The sequence below is a fragment of the Juglans regia genome, chromosome 9 (assembly GCF_001411555.2).
Source record: "Juglans regia cultivar Chandler chromosome 9, Walnut 2.0, whole genome shotgun sequence".
NCBI classification, from domain to species: domain Eukaryota; kingdom Viridiplantae; phylum Streptophyta; class Magnoliopsida; order Fagales; family Juglandaceae; genus Juglans; species Juglans regia.
In genome coordinates, this window is record NC_049909.1 from 3,228,448 (window position 1) to 3,255,274 (window position 26,827).

At 36.2% G+C, this 26,827-nt stretch overlaps 1 protein-coding gene across 5 annotated transcripts; it reads left to right on the forward strand.

Annotated features, from left to right (window-relative positions):
- The first annotated feature begins 1,889 nt into the window (after positions 1-1,889).
- LOC108996497 lies at positions 1,890-24,786 on the forward strand. Of its 5 annotated transcripts, none has more exons than XM_035694167.1 (10): positions 1,890-2,056; positions 5,029-5,123; positions 5,605-6,107; positions 6,388-6,549; positions 19,519-19,698; positions 20,151-20,297; positions 21,051-21,174; positions 21,512-21,739; positions 21,849-21,973; positions 24,051-24,786. In XM_035694167.1, the coding sequence occupies exons 1-10, from the start codon at positions 2,027-2,029 to the stop codon at positions 24,320-24,322; spliced, it is 1,866 nt and encodes a 621-aa protein (XP_035550060.1). In that variant the 5' UTR covers positions 1,890-2,026; the 3' UTR covers positions 24,323-24,786. The 5 variants fall into 5 exon arrangements, with proteins under 5 accessions (XP_035550060.1, XP_035550061.1, XP_035550064.1 ...); XM_035694168.1 differs by having other exon boundaries at positions 6,388-6,534; XM_035694169.1 differs by lacking the exon at positions 1,890-2,056 and adding an exon at positions 3,172-3,217.
- Positions 24,787-26,827: the final 2,041 nt, after the last annotated feature.

Sequence of the window (26,827 nt, forward strand, 5' to 3'; positions counted from 1 at the left end):
TTTATTTATTATATAATCAGGGGCAAAATAGCAATCGGTGGAATAAGTAAGCGGTACAAACCACGGCGGAATAGCGTTTTCTAATTTCTAAATTATTTGAATAATGATTTTGAGTAATTCTATTTAAAAGTCTTTACTGTACACATTATATATGTGACATATTTTAATTTAGAAGATAAATTTTAAAATTTAAATCTTATAAATAAATTATATCATGTGAATAATGTATATTGTAAATATTTTCAAATAACACTAATCGTTTAAGGGAATGTTTGAGAATGAGATGAAATGAGATGAAATGAAAATTTTGTAAATAGTAGTAAGATGGTTTGTGAATAATAATAAGATAGTTTGAGTTAAATATTTATTGAATTTTGGGAGAGAAGATAGAAAAAGTTAAATAAAAAATATTAAAAAGTTAAAATATTGTTAAAATATAATTTTTTAATATAATTTTTGTTTTAAAATTTAAAAAAGTTAAATTATTTTTTATTTAAAAATTTAGAAAAGTTGTAATGATTAGTTTGAAAGTATTTAAGTTTAAATGATGTTTGAAAAGGAAATGAGAATTAATGTGATGAGATGAAAATTGTTTTCAAACATTCCTTTTAGGGAAAACGCTATATGAAATTAGAGTATGCGCATGAATAAGAGTCTACATGAAATTAATACGGTGCGTTTTTAATTTTGCCCCTTCTCATTTTCTAAAGCCCGTCTTGAACTCCCTCTCCATCTCCCTACTCCATCTTCTTTGTCATGGCCGGCATCGGAGGTTGCGTCAGTGATACCGGGTGGAGATATTGATCATTTGTTGAAGGACTTGAATGAGAAAAAATAAAGCTTCCGTCGGTGATACCATCTTGAGATTCTGGATTCTTTTTTAAGTACTGTGTTTGTGGGGTCATGATTTGGATTTGTAGTTATTCTTTTTTGACTTGAGTTGTTTTCGTGGGTATGTTTTCACATGAAGCAGATGCAAAAGCTAAGAATATGAAGAAAGAAATTGGTTAAATATTTGGATTTGGTTTAAATATTTGAATTTGGTTTATATTTTGAGCACAAATTCTAAAATCCTATTTGGGTTGAAGGAAACTCAATAGTATGGAGGAGGGGAAGGAGGTTTTTTGATTTAGATTTTTGTGTATAAAAGTAAATGGTTTACAGCGATTGAGCACTGCAGCTTCAAAAGTTCACGAGTCGAAAATTGTTTAAAATATATGTGTATAGAATTTTCTTTTTCTTTTTCATCTTTATTTGCTTTTTCCTTCTTTTATTTAATTTTTTATTTTTTTAATACATGCTAATATGATATTCCTGTGCAGCTCTCCTACACAAAGTCTCTTGTACGTAGTGGGCACTATTCCTTTAGACGTGTTTGGATAGTAGATTTGATCTCATATTACTCTATTATTATTTTTTACATATTTTTTTATTTTTTATTATTCAATAATTTTTTATTATTATTTATAGATAAATTTTATTTACAATCCTCACTCTAATATTGTATGTACAAAATTTTCATTAAATAAAAAAATATTATTTTAAAAAAATATTATTATAATTTTAAAATTTTTAAAAATAAAATAAAATAAATTTATATGAATAATTTTTAAATAAGAACCGTAAATAACATTACTCATATTTATATATTATTTGAAATAATCCACTGTCGGTAGCTTAATTGAGAGAATATTTCGCAGGTTCGGATGGGACCATGCGGGACCCAAGATGACGTTCACGTAGCACAGAAAATGTGAGAAACTTACAACAGAAGCGAATGAATTGCGGGGAATCGATCCTTAATGCCACTCCCACACTGCACGACTGTGACCGTTACTATATTTCAATTCCCACACTCCCTCTCTCTATCGCTGTCTCTTTCAGACATTTTATACGTTTTCCCTCTCTCACTCTCCTGCGGGACTCTGGAGCCTCACTGGTCACCCACTTGCCCCCACAAGAAGACCTTTCACCGTCTCCGAGAAGAAGGAACAAAAAGAGGATATAAAGAAGAATACCAGCGACAATGCAAGCGCCTGGGAAGCAGACCCACTCGGTACTACCAAGCACAAACCCTCACTACCCATCATTGTTTAATCTCTCTCTCTCTCTCGTCTCTCTTTTTGTCTTTGGTTTTACACTCACTCTCGTCGAATAGTCTACTGGGTTTAGGGGGTTTTGTGTTGTTTTTTTTCTCTCTCAACAATGTTCGGATTTTCTTTTGTTTTTGTTTTTAATATTATTATTAATATTATTATTATTATTTGGTTTTTAATATCTATATTCCTTCGCTGTTTGGCTAAATTTTTTTACTTTCCTCGTACATATTAGAAGACTATTAGAGTTCGAATGAAGCTAGCGGAAGCAAGCTCTGTTCTCTGCAAATCTTGGATTAACATTTTTTGTTGATTTGCAACGAAATCCAGTGCACTATATGAAGCAGCCATACAATCTTTTTGGGGGGTTTTTCTACATAACGAAGACGACAATAAGAACTTGAGAATTTGGGGAGACTCAAGTACATGTAAAAATCTTGATGAACTAACAAAAGATATGAAGGGCTTGTCCTCTCCATAGCATTGAATAATTCATCAGGAAGGGCCTTGGAGGACACCAACTCGGTGCAAAAGAAGAGACAAAAAAAAATTTGTCTTGACAATGTGCACCTGCTTCACACACAAAACTGAAAAAGTGTATTCTTAAAAGAAAAAAAAAAAAATCCAAACTCAGGCTGGTTTGGCTTAAGAGATAGATAAGATGAGATAATTTTAAATTAAAAATAAAAGTTAAAAAATATCGTTAGAATATTATTTTTTAATATTTTTATTATTTTAAAATTTAAAAAAATTAAATTAAAATTTGAAAAAGTTGAATTATTTATTATATTTTATATAAAAATTTAAAAAAATTATTATGATAAGATGAGATGATAGATTTTTTGAATCCAAACGGAGCTTATACTTGCACTTGAAGCAGGTTAAAATTACAACCTTGTCCTCTTTTGAATGATGTACTTCATTATTCCCAAATGGTAATACCAAATTGTCTTGATTGGGGAATGCTTATTTACGAGCGTAGTTTACATTTTTACTGCACCTTTACACTCGGAATCAATTACTGAAAAAATAACACTTCTTTATCGCTCCTTAGTTCCGACTTGGAGGCTAAGAAATAATCCAAAGTTCTTAATTTGTAATTTCCCAACGGGCGTACAAAGGTACAGGAGCTTAAATCTACTTTCAGTTAATACCAAGAATATTTATGGGAAGAAGTTTTAAAGGGTTGGGAATACATGTGTTGATGACTCCATGTAATTGTTTAACATAGCTTTTGTTCTCTTTGATTTCTAAACTTCCGTGATATATTTGTTTTGAGTTTAGTAATCTCTCTTCTTTTGAAGGTGATTTGAATGTACAATGTTTCGCATCTTGTAGATTTAAAAACGTTCTCGACTTTCTATTGAAACGTTCTCATCACTTCCATATACTAACATTTAAGGTATTAATATTGCTATAAAAGATTGTTTGATTCCATTGCCATCTGAGTGGCTAATTGGACATCCTAGTGGAAAGAGCAGAAGAGCCACTGTAGCTCTGCTTCTACGTCTTTTGATATGGAAGTCAGTTGTGTTATACTGATTCATAGAATCCTCTGTGACACTAATTTTAAGTATTAGTTACGTATAACATGTAATCTCAGAGAAGGGTTCCTCTGCTTGGTGCAATCCCTTCATGTAAACACACTAATTACAATTATATGCATATTATTGCCATTCAATTCCATTTCCCCCCCAATTAAGTATAAGATTACTTCATCATTAGGTAAATGCTTCTCATGCATATATATGAGATCGAACCATTGACTTAATCCTCTCACTCTCTCTCTTGCAAGATGGAGATGCCATATGATAAAAAAAAATACCCACTCTAGGTGTTGGGTAGTTTTTTATTTCTACTTAGCAAATTTTTTTCTTGGGTGGTTTATTCACCTAATTGTTTACAAAATGTTCTGATATTTTTTTGGGTTCTTGTTTTTGTACAATAATTTGAAAATTGTTGTTGAAACTGTTTTGGAAATTCTGTGTTTGGTTTGAGAAGCAAAGGAAGTTCTTTTGGGAGGTGATACCAAACAGAGCCTCAAGTACCCTCTCTATGAACAAAAATGCCTTGTCTTCTTGGTGTTCACACAGATCTGTAGTTGTTTACATAATCTTCATTGTTATGATCATCCATGACGGTGCTTGCACCATGATATCAATCGAGAGTTATGCCACCTTCTCAACATTGTCATTATGACTAATATCACCTTCAATTGCTTGGTCCTGTGGCAACACCATTGGTGTATGTTGCATTTTATTTTTTATGGAATTCCTATTACTTGTACCTGACATGTATTGGAGCATGTTCTTTTTAATTTTTCCATGTGGCAAATATCAGGAGACACTCAAACAAATGATCTTTGTTCATTAATGATCACTTTGTTCTTAGTTCTCAAGGCAGTAAACTAAACACCTCTGCCCACTGTGGCCTGTGCTGGGTTTGAAACCTAAGCCTACTTGGTGAAAGTAACCATACTAAAAGACCTACTATAATTGCAAATCCCTCCAGCCATACAAGCTGCATATAACAGAAAACCATTGTAATTATCCCTTGTCATTTTATACTTATAAAAAAAAAAGTTATCCCTTGTCATTTTACCTTTGTCATTATTATTTTCTCTCAAATAATATTTCATCATTTAATTTTTGACTTCATAATAGTTTCGTGCTCAAACAATTTGAATAAAAATTGCCCTGCCTTTGCAATTGGTAAATCTCCATCTGTAAATGCCTACTTAGGATTGTCTAGGACTGTGTGTACGGAGATTTTTAGATCATATGGACACCACTGCCTAATTGTGTTTACACTATTTGATTGTTGGCCAGACTAAAAGTAAATTATGTCGATTTGGCATCTATAGGTTTTGTTGATTTTGTCATCAATTGGTAAATTTTATTTGGTGTTCATTTAATACTCTTCCACCGTGCAGGGTCAACCTTGCGACACATGTGGTGGAATGGGTGGTGTTGGTTTTCAAGAATTGATAGCTATTTGCACTAGATGCTGTACAGCTCGCGAACATGTGTATGATAATACTCTTAGCCCCCACTGATTTTTCGCCCCTCCCTCTCTCTCTGTGAAGATGTTTTCAATTTATTGTGCTTTAGTTTTCTCATTCAATGCCTAAAAAAGGTCTTCTAATTATACGAGTCAATGAAAAACAACATGCGTACTTTTTTCTTAGTCTTTTTAATTTTATAAATTATCCTATTTGTAAAAAGTAAGGGGACTAAATTTGGATGGCCCGTATCCAATTACTCCAGTTCATGGCCCAATTGCAGTATGTTTGTACCAGGACTTGGTTGGATGGGTTTCCTATCTTGTTCTTTCAGCCCCTGAATCATCTTGATCATTATATCTTGTACTATCAAAATTTTGTAAGATTTCCTATAAAACATACCTGCAGGTTCAGTCTTGTCTACACCATGCTCCTATGATTATTTTTTCTATCGTGAATCTAAGAATTGTGTCCATCCTTGTTCTAAACATTTTTTCCTATTCTCAGTTATTGTATGCGGAGTCATTTATATGTGGTACCAGAAGATTGGGTTTGTGAATCATGTCTGTCAAGCGACTTGGTTTTGTCAGAAGCTAGAGGTATGGAAGACGTGGTTGGAACTGCATTGGATTCCTCTAACATAGTCTGCCAGGAAAATACCCATACGGCAGGCCCCAGCTCCTTGAACCGGGCTTATTCTAAAAGGCAAAAACCTGTTGAAACTGGCAAAGTGAAGTTCCTTCCCACGGAAGAAGTCCTTAAGCTATCATCATCAACCCCTAAAAAAGTAACTTTTGTTCGGTCTAATTCTGGTTCGAAACCTTGTCCATCCATGGCATCGTCGCGGGATACTCAAGTTGGATGCACAGCTGCCACTCCGAAGTTTCCTACTTCAAGCGTGAATGCAACTCATTGTCTTGGACCTTCAGGACTTGTGAAGCCTCCCAGGCGTGGCAGTGTGCGATCAAGGACTAATCAAGAAGCACTTCAAGCACCAAAAAACATAAAAGGTATGAACATTTTTGTTTCAAGTATTAAAGTTATAGATCAATTATTGCAAGTTAATTATATATGTATATGGAGTTAATGCCAAGTCCAGTTGGGGATGGTTCCTACTTCATAGCCCAAAAAATTGAAATAAATTTATTTGGAGGTGCATGAAAAAAAAGTTCTCTCGAACTTCTACTCTCCAAAATTTGTGAGGGTTTAATGGATTTACACCCGTCTTAATTAGATGTGCTTATTTGGAACTATTCATCTTATGGGTGTGCTCTCTGTTCCCTGTCTCAGAACCAAAAGCGGCTGTCACTTTTAGAAAGGAATATTGTCGCAATGAAGAATCGGTAAATTCCCTTCTTGCTAAAGTAAATGAAACTTACAGAACCAATGCGGAGAAGGCTACAAATAAAGCATCCTGTCTAGCTTTGTCAAAAAAAGGTCTGCCTATTACGGGTACATGCTAAACTTCCGGCACATGTTATCATTTTAAGTTAGTCTTGCTTTTAGCTTAATATTTAACCGTTCATTATTGAATGAAACGCCTAATTTCCTTTTTTCTTTTAAAGATATTGCCAAGACCCTTGAGACATTTGAGATGAATTAACTTGGAGCCACAAATAATAGGAAAAATTATGAAATCTTGACACTGTTGAAATAGCCTCACTGCAGTGCCACGAACAGTAAATCTCAGCAAGTAAAAACTTATTTGCCACTACACAGCCATCAAACCAAATTAAGGCTTGGGGTGATCAATCCTGTAACAACCCGCCTTGGGAAGGGTGGAATCGCTACTTAACCTGTTCCTTTTTTTTTTTTTTTTCTAGTAGTATGCGATCAGCATGAATATATCACACGTGTACTCTAAATTTCTGATTTAATAAAGGGGAACACCTAATAGACATTCTATTCAAACATTCATCCATAAGAGACTCTCATAGTCCATCATAAGTGCATAAAATATAACTATTTCTAATTAGGAAGGGACTCTGTCCCTACCATACATACAAAAAGGTATTAAGTCAATGTATAAGGGGTTACCATCACCCAACCATAACAGTTACACCATAGCAAAAGATACATTGTTTTAAAGTCAAACCCGACAAAACGTCCTGATAAGGGACCCATCCCAACATAAAAACAACATCCATAAACATAACCCATCATTCATGCAAGGTCAAAGAAACAGGGAAGAAATTGAGAGTCTGCCTCTCCCTCTATAGTAGTGCCCTGCTCTCCAGCCTTTTCATCATTACTTGGACATTTAAAACCTAAATACAAAGTGAATCAAATACTCAGTAAATAATACACCATGCAGTAAACATACTATGCATCTATTCTTTTTCTTTTGAAACATGCATACATAAATATTTTGAGAATTTGAAAATGCTTTCATACATAAACATTTTAAGGAATAAACAATACTTTCATGCATAAACATTTTTGAGAAATAACTATGCTTTCATGTTTCACTTTCTTTTGGGCCGGTGCACACTATTACGCCCTGTGTGCAGGGTTAGCGGCCTTCCTTTGGACCCGGATTGCTGCCCTTGACCAAGGGTTAGGAATCCCTTCTTTTGGATGGCGCCACTGGTTGCACTGCCAATGGGACCAATCCGACATTGCAATCTGCTTCTTTCTTTTCTTTCCTTGATCATTCATTCATGGTGGCCATTAGCATTTTCATTCATAAAACTATCTTTTCTTTCTTCTTTGTAATCATGCATTTTCGTCATTCATTCTTAATAAATGCATATGCAGTTTGATGAACAAGATACATTTTCATGCTATATTACATATAAGAATAATCAATAAGTTTCTTGAGAGGGCATGGATGATAAGAGTTCATGATTTTAGAATGTGAATGCGAATGTACTACTTCATACTTTACAACCAATCATAATTTATAGGATGTTTAACAGGGGCTATCATGAAAGGGTTTGCACATACTATATTCATTTACTCTTTTCTTTAGAAGAACATTTGCAATAGGAGATAGAGACATTCTTTCATAAAGAGAACTTGGTGTAAGAAGCATGGTCATAGCTACTTACCTCTATGCTTCTCGATACTTCCAACTTCACAATAGGTCATATTCCAATAAATAACATAAGCGTGTTAATATTCATTCAATATTCTTTAGCCTTTCCTTTAAAAGAGAGTCACGATACTATAATCTAACGTCTCTTCTATGCTTAGCATTAACCCAATTAACTAACTTCTCGTCTAAAGTTTACAAGAATAACATAATTAATACTAAAGCATGCTAGCCATCCATTAAAGGTAGTTGAGAACTTATAAGTTTAACAAGGTTTATTTGATGAAAGCTTATTTTGGGATTAATGGAAATAAAAGCTCAAATCTGGAAAATGCTTAACAAAGGGGCTTAGGACAGATTTGGCATCTCGGATAAGCTAATCAAGTTAGAAAAAACATGCTCTTTAGAATAGCTAGTTGTCCCTTATTAGAAAAAGGCTCACTTGTCAACAATTTGGCTCTTGGGTCGGGTGGAATTAAATTAGAAGAGGGACAAACTTCAAGGGGCTGCCTTGTCATCAAAACAGGGCATACAGAGTTTAGGTTTATTGGACAACTTACATACAATAATATGACATGCACAATTAATCATCTACTCCTACTACCAACCTATTCTATAAGGAGAGGTTTGGATTTAAAACCCACCTCAACTCATCTCATCTCATCATTACAACTTTCTCAAATTTCCACACAAAATATAATAAACAATTCAACTTTTTCAAATCCCAAAACAACTTTCTCAAATTCCCACACCAAATATAATAAACAATTCAACTTTTATTTTATTATTTACAAATCATTTCAACCCATCTCAACTCATTTCTGAATCAAAACCTCTCCTAAATCTAGTGACACAAGTATAATAATTAGCTTAGTTAACATACACTATTTAAACCAAGCTCATTAGCAAAATACCATATTCGAAACATAGGAAAGCATATAGTAAAACAACTCCATCATCATTTGGTTAGGACCAAAGGAGAGCATCTATAATATTTTGCAACATAGAGAAATAAACACAAACCAAGACACAAGCTTTCCATCACAAACGAATTCGGCTGGTTTCAAAATAATACCCAAATCAAATGGAGTCAAGTTAGGGCTTTTATCTTGAACTCTTAACTTCTTTCAAGAGGCAAGATATCGGACCAATTAGTAGTATGGCCGTGTAGATAAGGAGCAAAACGATGTCACTGTTTTAATCCCCAAAACTGAGCATCAATAGGTGAAGTAAATAGTGAGACTCGACACCCATATGGAAATCATGCTAGGAAGTGAACCAAAAGTTTATTACCTTCAAGATTTTACCCTTTGGAAGATGAAATCAAGCTTTGGGTTCCAAGCTTTGAGCAAAACTCGAAAATGGGTAGGAATATGTGGAATCCGTGCGGCTTGGAGAAGATGAAAGGGGAAAATGTTTTTCTTCCCTTGCTATGGAGTTGCACGACTTGGAGATGGAGGAGAGGAAGCTTTGATCTCTTGAAGATGGAAGGAGAAGAGGAAGGAGATGAAGGCCGGCTAGGGCTTGGAGGTTTGAGCTCATGAGAATGAACGAAAGCCGAAAGGCTCTTCGTATGAAATGGGACTTACACGATGGGGCTTTACATAAAAGGCTTAGTTCAAATGGAAATTGATGGCTAGGATCAAACAATGGGAGATATTTTGCTTACCTACCAATCCAATGGTGGATGATGATTGAGCCATTTCTTGAATAAATAAGATTAGAGAGCTTAATTACAAAGTCTTAAAATCATGCCCTTCATTTATTTTAATAAATCACATTTAAAATAAAATAATTTTATTTTAAAAAAAAATAATTAAAATCTTCATTTTAAAATGCATAAAAGAATATTTCATTTAAAAGAATTAATAAAAATGACGTAAAAGTCTATGTAGTAGGACTCAGGTATTAAATGACATTTCTATTAAAAAAGTAATATTGACTTCACATTATTTGTTCATATTTATTTTGAACAAAGGTCGTCCTCAAATAGGTTAACATGGAGAGGGAAGAGATGAAGCCTGTGGGTTGATATTTTTCATGTACTTAAGTTCTGCATTCTCCTCGAACTCATTTTAGATACTGGTCTAGGACTTGGCAGCTCAACTTCAAACTTCCAAGTTTACTTCATTTAAATGATTTTTACTTTTTCTTGGTATTGCTGAAACCAAAACATCTTTGCTTTTCTTGGTTGAATTTGAATAGACTTGCTAGCCTCAACTAAAATCATCTGCACTTGAACTGAGAGTGTTACTTTTTGCATATAATATCTTCTTAGAGCTTTAAAATCATTTTCACAGCTGAAATATGGTATTATTAGTCGTATATTTTGATTAAGTTTGCAATCAAATCCTTATTCTTTCTCATTAAATGGTAGTACTATTTTTTTGATAGGCAATCAAGAAATTTTATTCATAGGAAAAGGAGGTATAGCCCAAGTACTCATGATGTATACATGAGAGAAGCACTTAACTAGGGTTTACAACTGAAAGTAGAAAATCATGGACGAAGTCCATTAAAATCAATGAACCCCCCGGGGGCACATACAAACAAAGTTTTAATAAAGAGCTTTAAGCTCTTCCAGTGTCCTCTTGTGATCCTTGAAGCTCCTATCATTTCTCTCATGCCAAATGCACCAACACATACATATAGGGGTCATCTTCCATATTGCTGCCACTTGTGGATTGCCTTGGAGCTCTCTCCAGCTGCTAGAAAATCCACCAGTCTACGAGGCATGACCCATGGTAGTCCTATTCCTGCAAAAAAACCATCCCACAAGGTCTTGGCCACCTCACAATGTAGAAGCAGGTAATCCGTAGATTCCCCACCCTTCTTAGACATGCAACACCAATCCAACACCATTAAACGACGTTTCCTTAGATTGTCTATAGTAAGAATTTTGTCTAGGGAAGCTGTCCAAACGAAGAAAGTTGCTTTCGAAGGAGCTTTTGTCTTCCATATATTCCTCCATGGAAAAGTGGTTATGCCCTGGTTCGTTAGGTAAAATGATCTAATTGTGAGTCTACCTTTCTTGGAGGCGCTCCAACTGAACTTATCAAAGGTGCCGTCAATCACTCTAATGGAATATAGTAAGGCAAAAAACTTGGAAATAACTCCCAACTCCCAATCTTGTGCCACCTTGATGAAATCTATATCCCATTGAGGGGAACCACAAGAGAAGACCAAGAAACTAGCTATCGAAGCATCCTTCGCCCGTACAAGCTAAAAAATGTCTGGAAATGTTTCTTTGAGGCTTTGTTCACCGCACCATTTGTCATGCCTAAACTTGACTCGAGAACCATCATGATATGAACCCGTGGGAATGAAATTTATTGAACCCACAATCAATTTGAAAACTCCCCAAGAAAGCTAAAATCAAGCCAATGGATGGAGAACTTAGACCCGATTAGAACTCGTTTCAAGAACCTAGATTATATTAAAATCTAGACCCATTGAAAAACTCGTCTCAAGAACCCAGATTACAAAAAAAGAACGCCACAAAGGTTATGATTTTTACCTTTGATAAGTTCAAAAGTTCAATTAAGAACAAGAGGAGTAAAACTCAACTCACAATGAATAAATTCATCAAATTTCATAAACTGATTAAAATGAGACTACAAAGAGTATTTAAACTAAAACCTAATTAAAACCCTAGTCAAAATAATGCCCTATCTTCCAAAAGTACTCATGAGTGAACAGTGCTGCGGCTACAGTACAGTGCTACAGTAACCCTAACCCTAGTTCAATAAAATAACAAATTTCCTAACATGCTCTTGCATAGGCCCCTTAAGTGCTTCCCATAATAAACCCAATTATTCTTAACTAAAAAAAATAGGTCATTTAAATGAATTAAATAAGATGAAAGCCTTCAAGTGCTCAAAGCCTTTAAGTCATGTTGTTGCCCTCCTCCATAGCTAATCAAATGAATCAAATATTGATCTTCATGCTTCAAACCCATTTTGAATGTTTGGCTTTTGCTAAACTCGTCCCAAGTGGATTACATCAATCATTCCATTGCTTCCTTGATCTTCTTAGCTCTTGACCTTTTAACCATCTAGAACTTGTAAAGAATCTTTAAGACTAGGTCCATCTTGGTGCCCATCATTCCCCCTTTCCTCAAAAGAATTCGACCTCGAATCTCCACCTAGATCAAAGGGAAAAGGTTAATAACATTGAAAATAGCAGAAATATAATACTTACCTGGAAGATGCACTTGATATGGATTATCATTAATTTGGTTAAGAATTTGGAATAGTTCATCCAAGCTACTCCTTTTTTTGATAAGTAAGATAAGTATTATTAACAAAAAGGCAACAACTGCCAGTTACAAAAATGTATGCCTTATTTACAAAGGCACGTTAGAAACTAGGAAATCATGAAGTTCCATGCCATTAAAGTTCACAGCAATGGCCCAAGAACAAAGAGTCATAAAAAAAAAAAATTTTTAGTTCTTCCATCGATCTCTCATTGTCTTCAAACGTCCTCTCATTTCGCTCTTGCCACAGGCACCACATGATACAAATAGGAATCATCTTCCAATCTCTTTGATTTGATGCATACCTCGAATAAATGTCCAACACACCAATATATCCACCACGGATTCCGGCATAACCCAAGCGAGATCCATCCTTTGAAATACCTCATTCCAGAGCATCCTAGCTACCTCACAATGCAAGAGTAAATGATTTACCGCCTCACCTCCTCCTTTACACATACAACACCAGTCTACGATAATTATCCTTTTCTTTCTCAGATTATCTGTAGTAAGAATCTTGTCTAATGCCGCTGTCCACACAAAGAAAGAAGCTTTTGGAGGGGCCTTGTGTCGCCAGAGCCTCTTCCAGGGAAACTGTGCCCCTGGCGCTTGTGTAAGGACCTTATAATAGGAACGAACAGTGAAAACCCCTTTTCCTGCAGGAATCCACTAGAGGCTATCCTCATGCTGGGTATTAGGACTAAAAGAGTATAGATAACTATAAAATTCTGCGAAAATCTCCATCTCCCAATCCTGTGCCGCCCGGTTGAAATTGATATTCTAGTAGATACCCCTTTCTGAGATTCCCATGACCTCCGCCACTGTAGCTTCTTTGGCACTTGCTATCTAGAAGAGAATAGGAAACAACTCTTTGAGGGCACTGTTACCACACCATGTATCCTTCCAAAATCTGATCATGGCACCTGACCCCACCTGAAATCTCGTGTGTCGATAAAAAACCTCCCACCCTTTTCTAATATACTTCCATAGCCCCCTTCCATGTGCCCCTCTAACTTCTCTAGTACACCAACCTTCCCCTAAACCACTATATTTATTTTCTATCACAATTCTCCATAGGGCTTCTGGCTCCTTGGTATATCTCCACAGCCATTTACCAAGTAACGCCCGATTAAACAGCCGCATATTTCTGATACCCAAACCACCATTGGAGATAGGATGACATACCTTCTCCCATTTGACCAGATGAAATTTAAACTCGTCTCCCATTCCACCCCACAGAAAATCTCTCTATAACTTCTCAAGACGCCTCGTCACACTTGCCGGAATAGGGAATAAAGATAAGAAATAAGTAGGTAGATTAGAAATTGTGCTTTTAATCAAAGTAGTCCAACCCCCTTTTGTCAAGTACATTCTTTTCCACCCTGCCAGTTTCCAAGCTATTCCTATCATCAACTGGTAAAGACTTTTAAATCTAAAGGAGGAAATGGATCAAGTCTATAAACAATTTCAAATGGTGAAAATTTAGTAGTAGTATGAACACTCCAATTATACGTAAACTCAATGAATGACAAACAATACTCCCACAAATGTTCATGAGCTTACATCTAAAGTCTTCCTCGAACCAAAATGACCACTCCAATATGCAAATCAATGAATGATATTCCTGCAAACGTTCATGCAACAAGTCAATGAATGGCAAATGATACTCTCACAAACGTTCATGTAACACGTCTGAAATCTTATTTACACCAAAATGATCACTCCATTTATATGCAAACTCAATGAAACGCAAATGATACTCCCGCAAACGTTCATGCAACACGTCAATGTATGGCAAATGATACTCCCACAAATGTTTATGCAATACATTAATGAATGACAAATGATACTTTCAAAAACGTTCATGCAACACGTCTTTGAATGGCAAATAATATTCACATAAACATTCATGCAACACAACAAAAGTCTTCCTTACACCAACGTTACCCAACAAATCACTATGTCTATAACACAAGCAACTTACGCATAAAACTAGTAGGCATACAAAGTCTATTCTCTCTAAAGAAGTACCAATCTAGTTTATGGAACTTATCAAACGATGCTTTATCATATGTTCCATTCACACTAGCAAAGTCATCATCATTAGCATGCAATTCCTTATCATATTCAAGTCTCAACAATTTTGCATCTAAAATGAAGACAAGGACATACCTTCTTGCTAAAGCATCAACCACAAAATTTTTCATACCTTGTGTGTATTTGAATACATGAGGAAAAGTCTCAATACAATCCTCCCGCTTAGCACATATTCTAGTCAACAACTTACCTTGTCCCTTTAAGTGTGTCAATGACTCATGTTCTTCCAAGAAAGGTCGGTTAGGAATTGTTGCACCTGGCACAAAATCAATGTAGTGCTTTATCTCCCTAATAGGTGGCAATCCACTAAACACCACTTGGAAACATGACCTCATATCCCTGCAACAAAGAGACAACAATACTAGGCAAACATACGTCAAGTTCGTTAGGATTAAGACTCGCCTTAGCATAAAAACTCACTTTTCTCTTTGTTTTTCTCTCACTTTCTTCACACTCTCTTTTCTTTCCACTCTCTTTTTCTTTTTCACTCTCTTTTTTCCTTTCACACTCTTTTTTCTTTTCACTCTCTTTTTTTCTGTCACTCTCTTTTTCTTCATCTTTTTTTGTACTCTCGACCTCATAATTATTTATTTTTCAACTCATTCTCTCTTTTTCTTGAGGTCTTAGTCTCACCCTCTTCTTTTTTCTCTCTCATTTTTCTCTCTTTCTCCATTTCGGTCTCACTATTTCTTTTCTTTCTCAATCTCACATTCACTCTTGCTTTTCAGCTCAATTTCACTTTCACTCTCACCTTCACTCTTGCTTTTCAAGCTCAATCTCCTTTCACTTTTTCTTTTTTGATCACTCTCACTTTTACTCTTTTTTTTTATCACTCTCATTCTCACTCTTTCTGTTTTGAGCAACCTCACTTTTCAATTTCAATTGGTCCCCATGGACCTGTGTTGGAGTTAAAGGAGCAAGTTTGATTGTTTTTCCATCCTTTTCAAAACTGTACATGTTCCTTAACCCATCATGGATCACCTTCCTATCATACTGCCATGGCTTCCCTAACAAAATATGACTAGCATGCATAGGCACTACATCACAAAGCACCATATCCTGGTATTTTCCAATTGAAAAAGAAACTAGCACTTGCTTATTTACCCTAACCTCCCCACAATCACTCAACCACTGCAACATGTATGGTCTAGGGTGTTTCAAGGTACGTAAATTCAATTTCTCAACTAAAGTAGTGCTAGCCAAATTAATACAACTCCTCAAATCAATGATCATACTACATACCTTGTTGTTGATGTGGCATCTAGTATGAAAAATATTCTCACTCTGCTGCTCTATATCATCCATCTTAATTTTTGTATTGAGTGCATGCCTGGTAACAAGAGAATCACCATGCTCTTCATTCTCATACCTATTTGTAACACTAAATTCGGGACGCCTCCTATCTCTCATGTCAGGAAGATTTCTAATTACCGCATCTTGATGATCCATCCTATCCCTCACTTCATCCAACACCAAGTTCAACTTCTCAAACTGTTGTTGCATGGCTTGCAACAGAAATGATGAGTTATCTACCATCCCCTTTGGTGATGAGTCATTCCTATGAGTCATCATAATGTGTTGCACAAAAAGAATGTTAGTGAAAAACCTCACACTCCCTTACGTGTTTACACTCGAATAATGGCACTCCACTCGTGTTTCACTTTTAATTGGCTTTTTCCCGATAATAGTCTCACTCTCTTACCTTTTACCTCAATAGTTTTCTCGCTCAAGTTCTTTAAGAACTAGTTGAACTAAATCAAGACAATACAACCTTGTATTATTCCAATTAATAATATAGATCCAAGAAATAATGAAGGAATAAAATGACATGAGACTCAATGAATTTATACGAGAGAAAGAGTATTATAAAACAATATACCAACTAGAAAGATGTATTTAGCCCCTATGATGATAAAACTCAATCAACAAATATTTTCTTTCTCTTTGTTGTAACTATGTAGCAATCTTTGAAAATGCTACATTTTTTTTTCTTTTCTCTAATTCAATCACAAACAGTAATGCTCAATTGTAAAAATCAAATAATTGAATTCAAGCACACAATTGACAATGAAGTATAAGAGAATCAATGGAACGTCACTCCAAGCAATTGACAAACTTAGAGATGCAAGAAACCCTAACATTTTTGAAATCCTAGGAGATGCAAATTTCAGCCAAACCAAAAAACTCTAAAAATTTCGGCAGCCTACTTTTTGTTTCAATTTTTTTATAATTTTTTGCAACCCCAGAACAATGAAGCCCTAGAATTAAATTTAAGGATGCAAGAATTAAAAGATAGAATCAGACCTGATTGGAAACCTTGCTCTGATACCAAATGATATGAACTTGTGGGAATGAAATCTCTTGAACCCACAATCAATTTGAAAACTCCCCAAGAAAGCCAAAATCAAACTAATAGATGGAGAATCTAGACCTGATTAGAACTTGTTTCAAGAACCTAGATTATATTAAAATCTAGATCCATTGAAGAACCCGTCTCAAGAGCCCAGATTACAAAGGAAGAACGCCACAAAGGTTGTGATTTACTTTTGATAGGTTCAAAAGTTCAATTAAGAATAAGGTTGCGTTTGGATGTTGAAGTGAGTTGAGTTGAGTTGAGTTGAGATAATAAAATATTGTTAGAATATTATTTATTATTATTTTAGAATTTGTATTATATTTTGTGTTGGAATTTGAAAAAGTTGTAATGATGAGTTGAGATGAGTTGTGATTCCAAACGAAGCCTAAGAGTAAAACTCAACTCACAATGAATAAATTCATCAAATTTCATAAACTGATTAAAATGAGGCTACAAAGAGTATTTAAACCAAAACCTAATTAAAACCTTAGCCAAAATAATGCTTCATCTTCCAAAAGTACCCCTGAGTGAATAGTGCCTCGGCTACAGTAACCCTAACCCTAGTTCAATAAAATAATAAATTTTTCAACATGCCCTTGCATAGGCCCTTTAAGTGCTTCCCATAATAAACCCAATTATTCTAAACTAAAAAAAATAGGTCATTTAAATGAATTAAATAAGATGAAAGCCTTCAAGTGTCCAAAGCCTTTAAGTCATGTTGTTGCCCTCCTCCATAACTAATCAAATGAATCAAATATTGATCTTCATCCTTCAAGTCCATCTTGAATGTTTGGCTCTTGCTAAACTCGTCCCAAGTAGATTACATCAATCCTTCCATTTTCTCCTTGATCTTCTTAGCTCTTGACCTTTTAACCATCTGGAACTTGTAAAGAATCTTTAAGATTAGGTCCATCTTGGTGCCCATCATTGAACCATCACCTACTCAATACATGCATGGCTTGGGAAAGTCTCTCATCCTTTCTAATGTGTTTCCACAAACTCACCCCATAGGGCTCCCGTTTCTTATTGGTACTGCCACAACCATTTACCTAAAAGAGTTTGATTGAACTTCATCAAATTACGGATCCCCAATCCACCCCCAAACATTGGTGTGCAAACAGTTGGCTAGTTCACTAGATGGAATTTGAACTCGTCCCCCATCCCACTCTACAAGAAATCCCGTTGTAACTTCTCAATACGATTGGCTACCTTTGTAGGGAGCGAGAACAAGGACAAGAAAAAGGTTGGTAGATTAGAAAGGGTATTTTTTATTAAAGTAAGCGTACATCCTTTAGACAAGTATAACCTCTTCTAAGAAGCCAATCTACATTCAACCTTTTCAATCATGGCATCCCAAATCCCGTTTGATTTGAAGGAAGTACCCAACGGTAAGCCAAGATACTTCATAGGTAGAGAAGACACCTTACAACCCAGGAGTTGAGCTAGATTCCTTGCATTTGGGACAGCCCCTATTGGCAATAATTTAGACTTGAAAGATTCACTCTCAAACCAGAGACAACTTCGAAACAAAGGAGGAGAGCTCTCAAAGATTGAATGTGCCCATGATTTGCTCCACAAAAAATGAGTATCATCGGCAAAAAGCAAATGAGAAATATCAATAGAGCCATAATCACCATTCCCAACAAATGAGAAATATCATTAGCATGAAACTCTTGGAACACCCTCATGAGATCATCCTTGATCACTTCCTAACAAACTTGGAAGAAACCCATGGTAAAACCATCAGGGGCTTGGAGCCTTGCCACTAGCTATGTTACGGATAACTTTGTGCACTTCATATTCTTCAAACGGCCTCTCAAGCCACCCTGAACCCTACTAGTCTAATGATTCAAAAGTTAATCCATTCACTCTTGGTCTCCATGCTTATTGTTTTGAGAGAGGTGCTCATAGTGTACAATGTGATTCTGATGACTAACTAGTCCAAAGAAGCTGCACCATCTACCATCAGCGCCTCTTTTGCATTGTTCCTCCCTCCTATGCGAATTAACCATCCGATGGAAAAACTTTGTGCACTTGTCTCCCTCCTTAAGCCAAAGTGCCCTTGATTTTTGTCTTCAAGAGATTTCTTCCATCAATGTTACTCTTTCAAGTTTTGTGACTACCTGACTCTTGCAGATTCTCTCGGCTTTAGAGAAAATTCTTGCTTTATCCTCTCCCTCTAGAAACTGTAGCTCCTCCAAAAGAGAGCACCACCAAAAACTTATTCATTCAATCGCTTCAAATCATCCTTCAACGCTTTTAGCTTTCTTGCCATTATGAAACTCGGGGAGCCTTGGAAGTAGTGTGACAACCACCATTGTCTAATTCTGTCCACAAAACCGTCAGTTTTAAGCCATAATATGTAACGAATTGAATCTGGTCTCATTGTGAGTGTTCATGGATTATGGCATAAACTTTTGAGCCTCAAATTGTAAACTCTAAGGAGTAAACTCTAATTCTTTTTCTTTTTAATATAGAAGATAGTGGTGCACCATGCCAATATGCAAAACTAGCTATGAACAAGTCTTCTCATTACTGTTACTAGCAGGCTATGAAAAAAATTGCTGGTAGAAGCAGCTTTAAGCATGTAAAGTTTGGTGTTCTTTGATAGTTTATATGTGCTATTAGCTGTGTTTTTCATCCTTGGGTACAATCGAATGATTTTAATCTCCATGTCAGAAAAAAGGGAAAAAAGGCCTCTAGCACTTGCCTCAGAGGAGCTTGTTTGTGCGAAACCACTGATGGATGCTCTTGCTCCTACCAAAGAGCTTGAAAGTTCTCATACGAACATAGAGAAGGCTATCAAGAAAGCACGTACACATTCACCATCAAGGCGTTCCTCACCTGTTGCTAGTTCAGGTATGAAATACTGATGCTTGTGAATTTACTTGTAAGAGCTATTAGGCCCTTTCCATGCCATTATTTGGCTATATTCATTGCTGACATAGGAGTTTTTTAATAATAAAACTTAAAAGTGATGCAAGTGAACCCCTTGTTTTTGGAAAGAGTACTGCTATATCCACAAAAAAATTCCACAAACTGATGTAGCTTCATTTGATCTGTTAGATCTACTTCACAATAAAAGTAATTTTATAATCTGACGAACTATATCAAACCACATCAGTTTGTGAGATTATTTTTGTGTAATCCCTTTGTGGCTAGAGCATTTCCCTTTCGGAAAAGGGGGGTGGTTTGTTAAAGCTATGCTTTATTAAGTAGACAGAAGCTTCTTCAATTTTATGGGGAGGTGTTTGTCAGATTCAGTATTGAAGTCCTATTGATCTCTATCTCGAAAAATATGGCCCTGGTAGCTTTGGAGGTATTTTCTGGAATAGAGCCAATGGATCTCCCAATTGCTAAAGAACATGAAACTTTTACCATGAAGACAGAGGACATTATGAACAAAGCATTATGCCCATCTTCACCACCGATGCATACTTCAACAACTGTCATTTCAGGCAAGAGAATTAACTTGTTTTACTTAGAAATTTTATCGGCATTAACTGACCCATTTCCTAGCTATTATTTGATAGAATAATCCTTTATATAGGAATGGGTGAAGTGCCAAATGCTTTGGCAATTCCTCATTTTTTTTTTTTGGGGGGGGTGGGGTGGGGGAATGAATCAAGATAATTTATAATCAAAGCTCTAGATTTTTGTTCATCCCTTCCTGTTATAATATCTTGGGGTTTGTAGCTCTTGGTTTTGTATTGTAAAACTATTTAGTAGTTCTTGTTAATCTAATTCATTTAAATTCTATCAGCAAAATTGAAGAACTATATAAGAATATTGCAAATAGAGCCATTGCGATACTCATCAAAGGAGTAGTTCCCCGGCTCTTGATTCCTTCTGTTTCATGATTTTTAAATATCTAGAAGTTTTTTTTCTAATACAGATTTAACAATGAAGGGGCAGAACAAATTGTTTCCCTTTATAGTAGTTTAATTTCGTAAGTATAAACTAAAATTTGTAGGTCTTACCATGTTGATTAAATTCATTAGTTGCTGATGTTAAATTACGCATGTCATGTTATCTGGTCATGGTTGAGATTTTACTTGCCAAACAATATGCTATCACCTATCATGGCATCTTTTGATGTTGAAATCATGTTATAGTTGGGTTTGTATTTGGCAATATCATACAGTGTTATGTTTAAATGATATTCAACAATCTCGTTACTTTTACTGAATGCCATTCCTTTGTTTTGATAGACGGTAACTTTCGAGGTGTTGCTGAATGTAATAACTCTGATGTTGAAGAAAGAGATTTACATAATGTTCTACCCAAATTCAAGCTATATCATGATTATCTCCCTGCTCTGCATGCTACTTGGGGGTGGGTAACCAATCTCTTTGTGATTGTGTGTATGAAGATTCTTTCTTGATGTTAGATACCATTCATTCAATAAACGAATGCAAGGAGATTACTTCATTTTGTTTGGTGGATTTGTTTCTTTGGATGCATAGGGGCAGAGTATTTCCATAATTTTGTCTAGTGGATTGTTTGTAGATATGTGCAGGGAAGATACTTGTTATGAGGTATTAAATGAGTGCTTTGTAGGGTGCAAAAGATGTTGAGTCCTTTAGATGTTTGCTTAAGCACGTAATCTTTCCATTGAAGTTTCCATTCTTTCCCACTCTAAAAAGTTTTCATCAACATTTTCTTTCTTCAGGGGTGGCTTTGTTTTCACTGCTGCGCCATTTAAATTTTATGGCTGGTTCCAGGCTCAACCTCCATGCACCATCAATCGTAAAGCCTTCGAGTTTTCAAAAAGAATGCCTTCAGCCCTTCAGGTTATGTTTGTTCCTCGGTGCCAAGTATGGGCAGATCTATTCCAAAACAGTTGTCCCCATCTTAGTGATGTCGCTCTATATTTTTTCCCTGCTGATAATATTGAAAGGTTTGCTTTGATATCTAATTTTTGGGTGACAAATTTTTCGCTTCTTTTTGTCCATGTAAATTGGGAGGGTCATGAAGTTCTTTTATACTTATCTACTACTAACTTGTAGGTCCAAAGAAAACATGTCCTGCCTGTTTGAGCTGATGGAGGTCCATGACTCAATGATGAGAAGCTGCATTGATGGTGTGGAATTGCTGATATTTACTTCAAACCAGCTGCATTTGGGCTCACAGAGTGAGTTATTTGGCTTCACCAGCATTTGGTTTTCCTGCAGTTCCCTAGTGTGTTTTTTCCCTATAGCTTCAGTTTTTCTCCATTGAGGAGCATCATACTGAGGACAGCCTTTTAGCTTTTATGATTGTTTTTGGTAGAGATTATCCTTATCGATACTGGAGACACTTCTGATAGGATCTTCATCTTTTTTATTGGTTTTTGTGTTCAAAGTACCAAGGTTGAGAGGAAATCTAGGATATGAAGTAGTACAGTTGTCTTTTATCAACAGTATGTGTGATACCCCATATGATATGGATAAGGGTAGGTGGTGTTTGGTAGGGCTGTACAGAAACCGACAGCACCGACCGGCCGCGTCAGGAACCGGCCAGAACCGGTGGAGAACCGGTCGGCGTGCGGTGGAAATTTCAAGAAACCGATGTTCAGCGGTTCGGTCTCAGTTTGAAGCTGGACCGGACCGCTGAACCGACCGATATAATAAAATCCTTTTTTTTTTTTAATATACCCTTATCAAAACGGCGTCGTTCCACTTAAGTTTAAGTTGAACGGCGCCGTTTTAGTTAAGAAGTACTGCAACTGATACAGGAAACGATGCCGTTTGGCATTAAACCAAACGTCGTCGTTTTATTAAGGACGTAAGCAAAAAATAATAAGTCTGAAACGACGCTGTTCCACTTAAACTTAAGTGGAACGGCGTCGTTTCGTTAAGAGTATTCTTCTTCTCCCGATCTTCTTCTTCCCGAACTCGCCTCTGTAACCCTCTCTCTCTCTCTCTTCTGTAAGTCTCTCTCTCTCCTATGCATCTCTCCCTCTCTCATTCTCTCTCATAATTATCTCACTAGAACCGCCAAAGAACCGACGCCGACCGAGAACCGGCAGAGAACTGCCTCGATCGGTGTCCTCCTCGCCATCGACCGGTTACGGTCGGCACCTCATCCATTTTTCCAGACGTCGGTTTTGCCCAAAAACCGCGCCGACGACGTCGGTTTTCACCCCTAGTGTTTGGGATCCCACATTGTTTGGGAATGAGAAGTTCTTGCTCTTTATAAGGTTCCAATGAAGCTCCAATTGTATCATTGACTAGTCCTTTTGGAGTATAGGCCATATGGTGTGGGCCTTCCATTGGGGCTTTACAAATGGTATCAGAGCCTATCCCAACTAGAAATGTGGGACTTGAGTCCTACCACCTACAATGGACAGGCTCGACGAGGACGTGGGGAATTTAAGGGGGGTAGATTGTGATACCCCATATGATATGGATAAGGGTAGGTGGTTTATGGGATCCCACATTGCTTGGGAAGGAGAAGTTCTTGCTCTTTATAAGGTTCCAATGAAGCTCCAATTGTATCATTGACTAGTCCTTCCTTTTGGAGTATAGGCCATGTGGTGTGAGCCTTCCATTGGGGCGTTACAGTATGAAGGTTCTTTTTTTTTTTTTTGGGGACCAGAGATTATTCTTAAACCATTTCAGTAACTAAAAACAATCCTGGGTAAACTGGTGAAGGAATATGTGACTGAATCTTTTTGTTCTCAGGAGTGGCAGAGGGGAGGGCAGAAAACAATGCTTGCTAATTTCTAAATTTATTTACTTTTTCTCCAAATTCTCAAATTTGCAATAAGTGGGTACTAAACATCTAAGCTTATTTGATGAGATTTCTATCTCGTGCAATTGAAACAAGCATCCTTACATAATATGGACTATTGAAAAATGAGAGAAGGCATCATATTTCGGGAGTGCCATAACAAGAACTAGGTGGATTTAGGTCCTAATTTCTTAGGAAGTCTTCCATTGGTTGTGGCTGATTTTGTTTTAACCTTAATTTCTTTTCACGATTTTAAGATTAATAATTTTCCTTTTTGGTTGTATAATATATAATCTGTGCTTCCCTCTTAATCTAGCCTCGCCTTTGACATTTTTCTCATTAATAATTTAATTTTCCTGATGCGACGTGATTCTGCATTTGGGGATGCTTAATGTCATTTTGCTTCAGTCAAATAGCTGCTTTTGACTGAGTTGCCATATATATTTATTTATTTTTTATTGAGTAATGAGTTGCCTTATTTGTTTTGAATTTAGCAGAGTTTTTCTGGGCTGTCTTTCATCCTGTAAAAAATAATCACACATTTGACAAGATAGACAAGGAACAAAGTCTACCAATTGATCCTTTGGAATGTGGGACCAATGATAACATGGAGATGGATAGTTCTGAGGAAGTTAGTATGGAGATTGATATGGTTGGTGGAGAGAATGTGGGTAGAGTCGATGTGGCTATTTCAAGAGATGCATTAAGCAGACTTTCTGGAATCCACTTGCAAAGTTCAATGGAAAAGCACTTCAATGAGACAGCTTAAACGTAAAAAGTTAAGAGCTGGCAATAGTGATAAGAAACCACTTGAGACAGCAGAAAATATTGGGAAGGTATTCCATACCTTAGTTGGTGTGGTACCTGCTAGAGTTGCAGACATGCTTAGCTTTTCCCGAAGATATCAAAGTTGAAGTTCTGAAGTTCTAATGCCATTCGTTCAGATTCAGCCATATAAACTGGGTACATTTACTCCTACAGATAGCAATTTTGTTCGGGCTTTTGACTCCACAGAACGACCTTGTCAGGCCTCATCCATGCCCAAGAAATGAATGCAGTTTGTCAGGAAACGTACAGACAAGTACAGATTACAAATGTACAGTCAGACGAGCGGTCTGTTGCATTTTGTTTGCCCTTGTGTACAACTTCAGCTGTTCACAAATTGAAATGAAAACTATGTAAAGATCCAATTTCCTGTGCAGTTTTAGTAAATAATTGTTGTCAATTCTGTTACCCCCTTCCTCCCGCAGTGCCACTTTAGTGTGGAATTAGTGTGGACTTTTTTTTTTTTCCCTTAATTTTTTACGAAGTTTTATGATGCTTCTGTTGTGCGTGCTATTCCAGATGAGTGAAACAAGAACCAAAACCATGTCAGCAATTGATTGCATCGGATTACAAAGGGAAGGTTTGGATCCCTAATAAAATTCAGTTCGTGGAAGAGGAAAAACAGACCTGGTATTGAGACAAATGTAGATGTCAAAGACATGATGTTGACAAGGAAATTATGGTAGCAGGCAGGGTCTTTTCTTTGCTCGAGCATGGCCAGCGGCTCTTTCCTGTATGTGAGTTCGTCGTCATCGTGCGGAAGATGCATTTATGTTCACTTTACGTTAATTTGGGAGTAATTGTAATTTTGATGGATCACAGGGAATCGACAACGAAGAAAGAAAACTAAGCTCCACTTGGGCTTAGATAATTTTTTAAACGACTAAGCTCCGGGCAATTAAAGCAACATAAAACACGATAGTAATTTTCGAGCACTCAGTGCCCAAAGCATCTCAAATCATTTCCGTGACCCAGGTCCAAACTCATCGTGAAAACCATTGACATATGACCCCTGGGTCCATTCAATAGCATTGAATCCATATCATCAACGATTTCCAGTTATTAACATGTACGCTACGATTTCCCCTTTCTCATGCCCATACGTACACCATGGCTTTCTTGCCGCATCTCGTGTAACGATTGTGCGTATGACTTCGGAACAACTGCGCGTACGATTTTGTAACGAGTGATGCTTGGCTTCACGCCCCATTCTTTACCTCTAGCCTGTGACACCTCCAAACTTTGATTGGGATTTGATAGAGCTTGAAGCGTCGGAACATGCAATATAAGATTACTTACTCCCGTTCCTGACAATTAAAATGCAATGCACTTAATATGCTTCTAACAATATATAGTAAACACATCGAATAATTTTTTTTGAACATAAACAAAGTACCAAAATGTTAATCTCAAATTATAATTACTTCCCATTCATATTCACATAACAAAAGTCATAGCATTAGTCCAACTTGTCTGTAAACAAAATAACATAGTACTGCAGACAAAACTCTATAGTTACAGACAACAAAAAACTTAATCTAAATGCCAAGCTACTCATGCAATTTAGCTATTAGTTCCAAGATAAACTCCAAATGCTGAAGGATCAACTCCATGAGCTCCCCAAGGCTCCTCAAGGCCTATTCGACGTCGTCCAATTGGGGGTGCGTGGGTTCTTTGATCCTTGACACATCGTCTACCATTCGGGAGTGGATGGTAGTTGAGACTAACATAGTGAGATTTATAAATCTCAGCAAGTAGAACTTCTAAGTTATGAATAGTATAAATAAGCATTAATAGTAACATGACATGTATGATTGATGTACATGGTCTTGCTTATGAAAAACATGGCATGCTTACTTACCTAAGATAGACTTATACATGATTTCTTGTCTTATGAGGTTACCATGATGTATTGCCTCATAGAGTTACTATGATGTCTTGTCTCATGGGTTTACCATGATGTAAACTTACATTTTATGCTTGACTTGAAAAAATATTTCATGACATGCTTGCATGCTTTATGACATGATGGTCGTGAGATGCAGATGATCATAATTGATATACATAGCAACATGATATGGCATAACATAACTCAATCTAATAAACATAATTAAAACATGAATTTAATTGCGTGAACTTCACCACCTTACATACATAAACATACTATAGGTAAATTAGAAGCTAACTTACAAAATTCCGTGCGTAATGTAAATGTAACGTAGGCTGAAATGAGAGACGTTCTAGGATTAAAATTACCCAATTACTAACTTTGGGCTTAATTTTCAAAATTACCCCTTAACTTTTGAGAAATTGCAAATTAGCCTCTAAACTTAAAGAAATTGCAAACCGATCCCAAAACTTACCAAAATCTATATACCTCATGTAAAGTTCATCCCAAGTCCAAATATGGACTTAGAACTTACAAAAAATAAACCCTACTATAAGAACT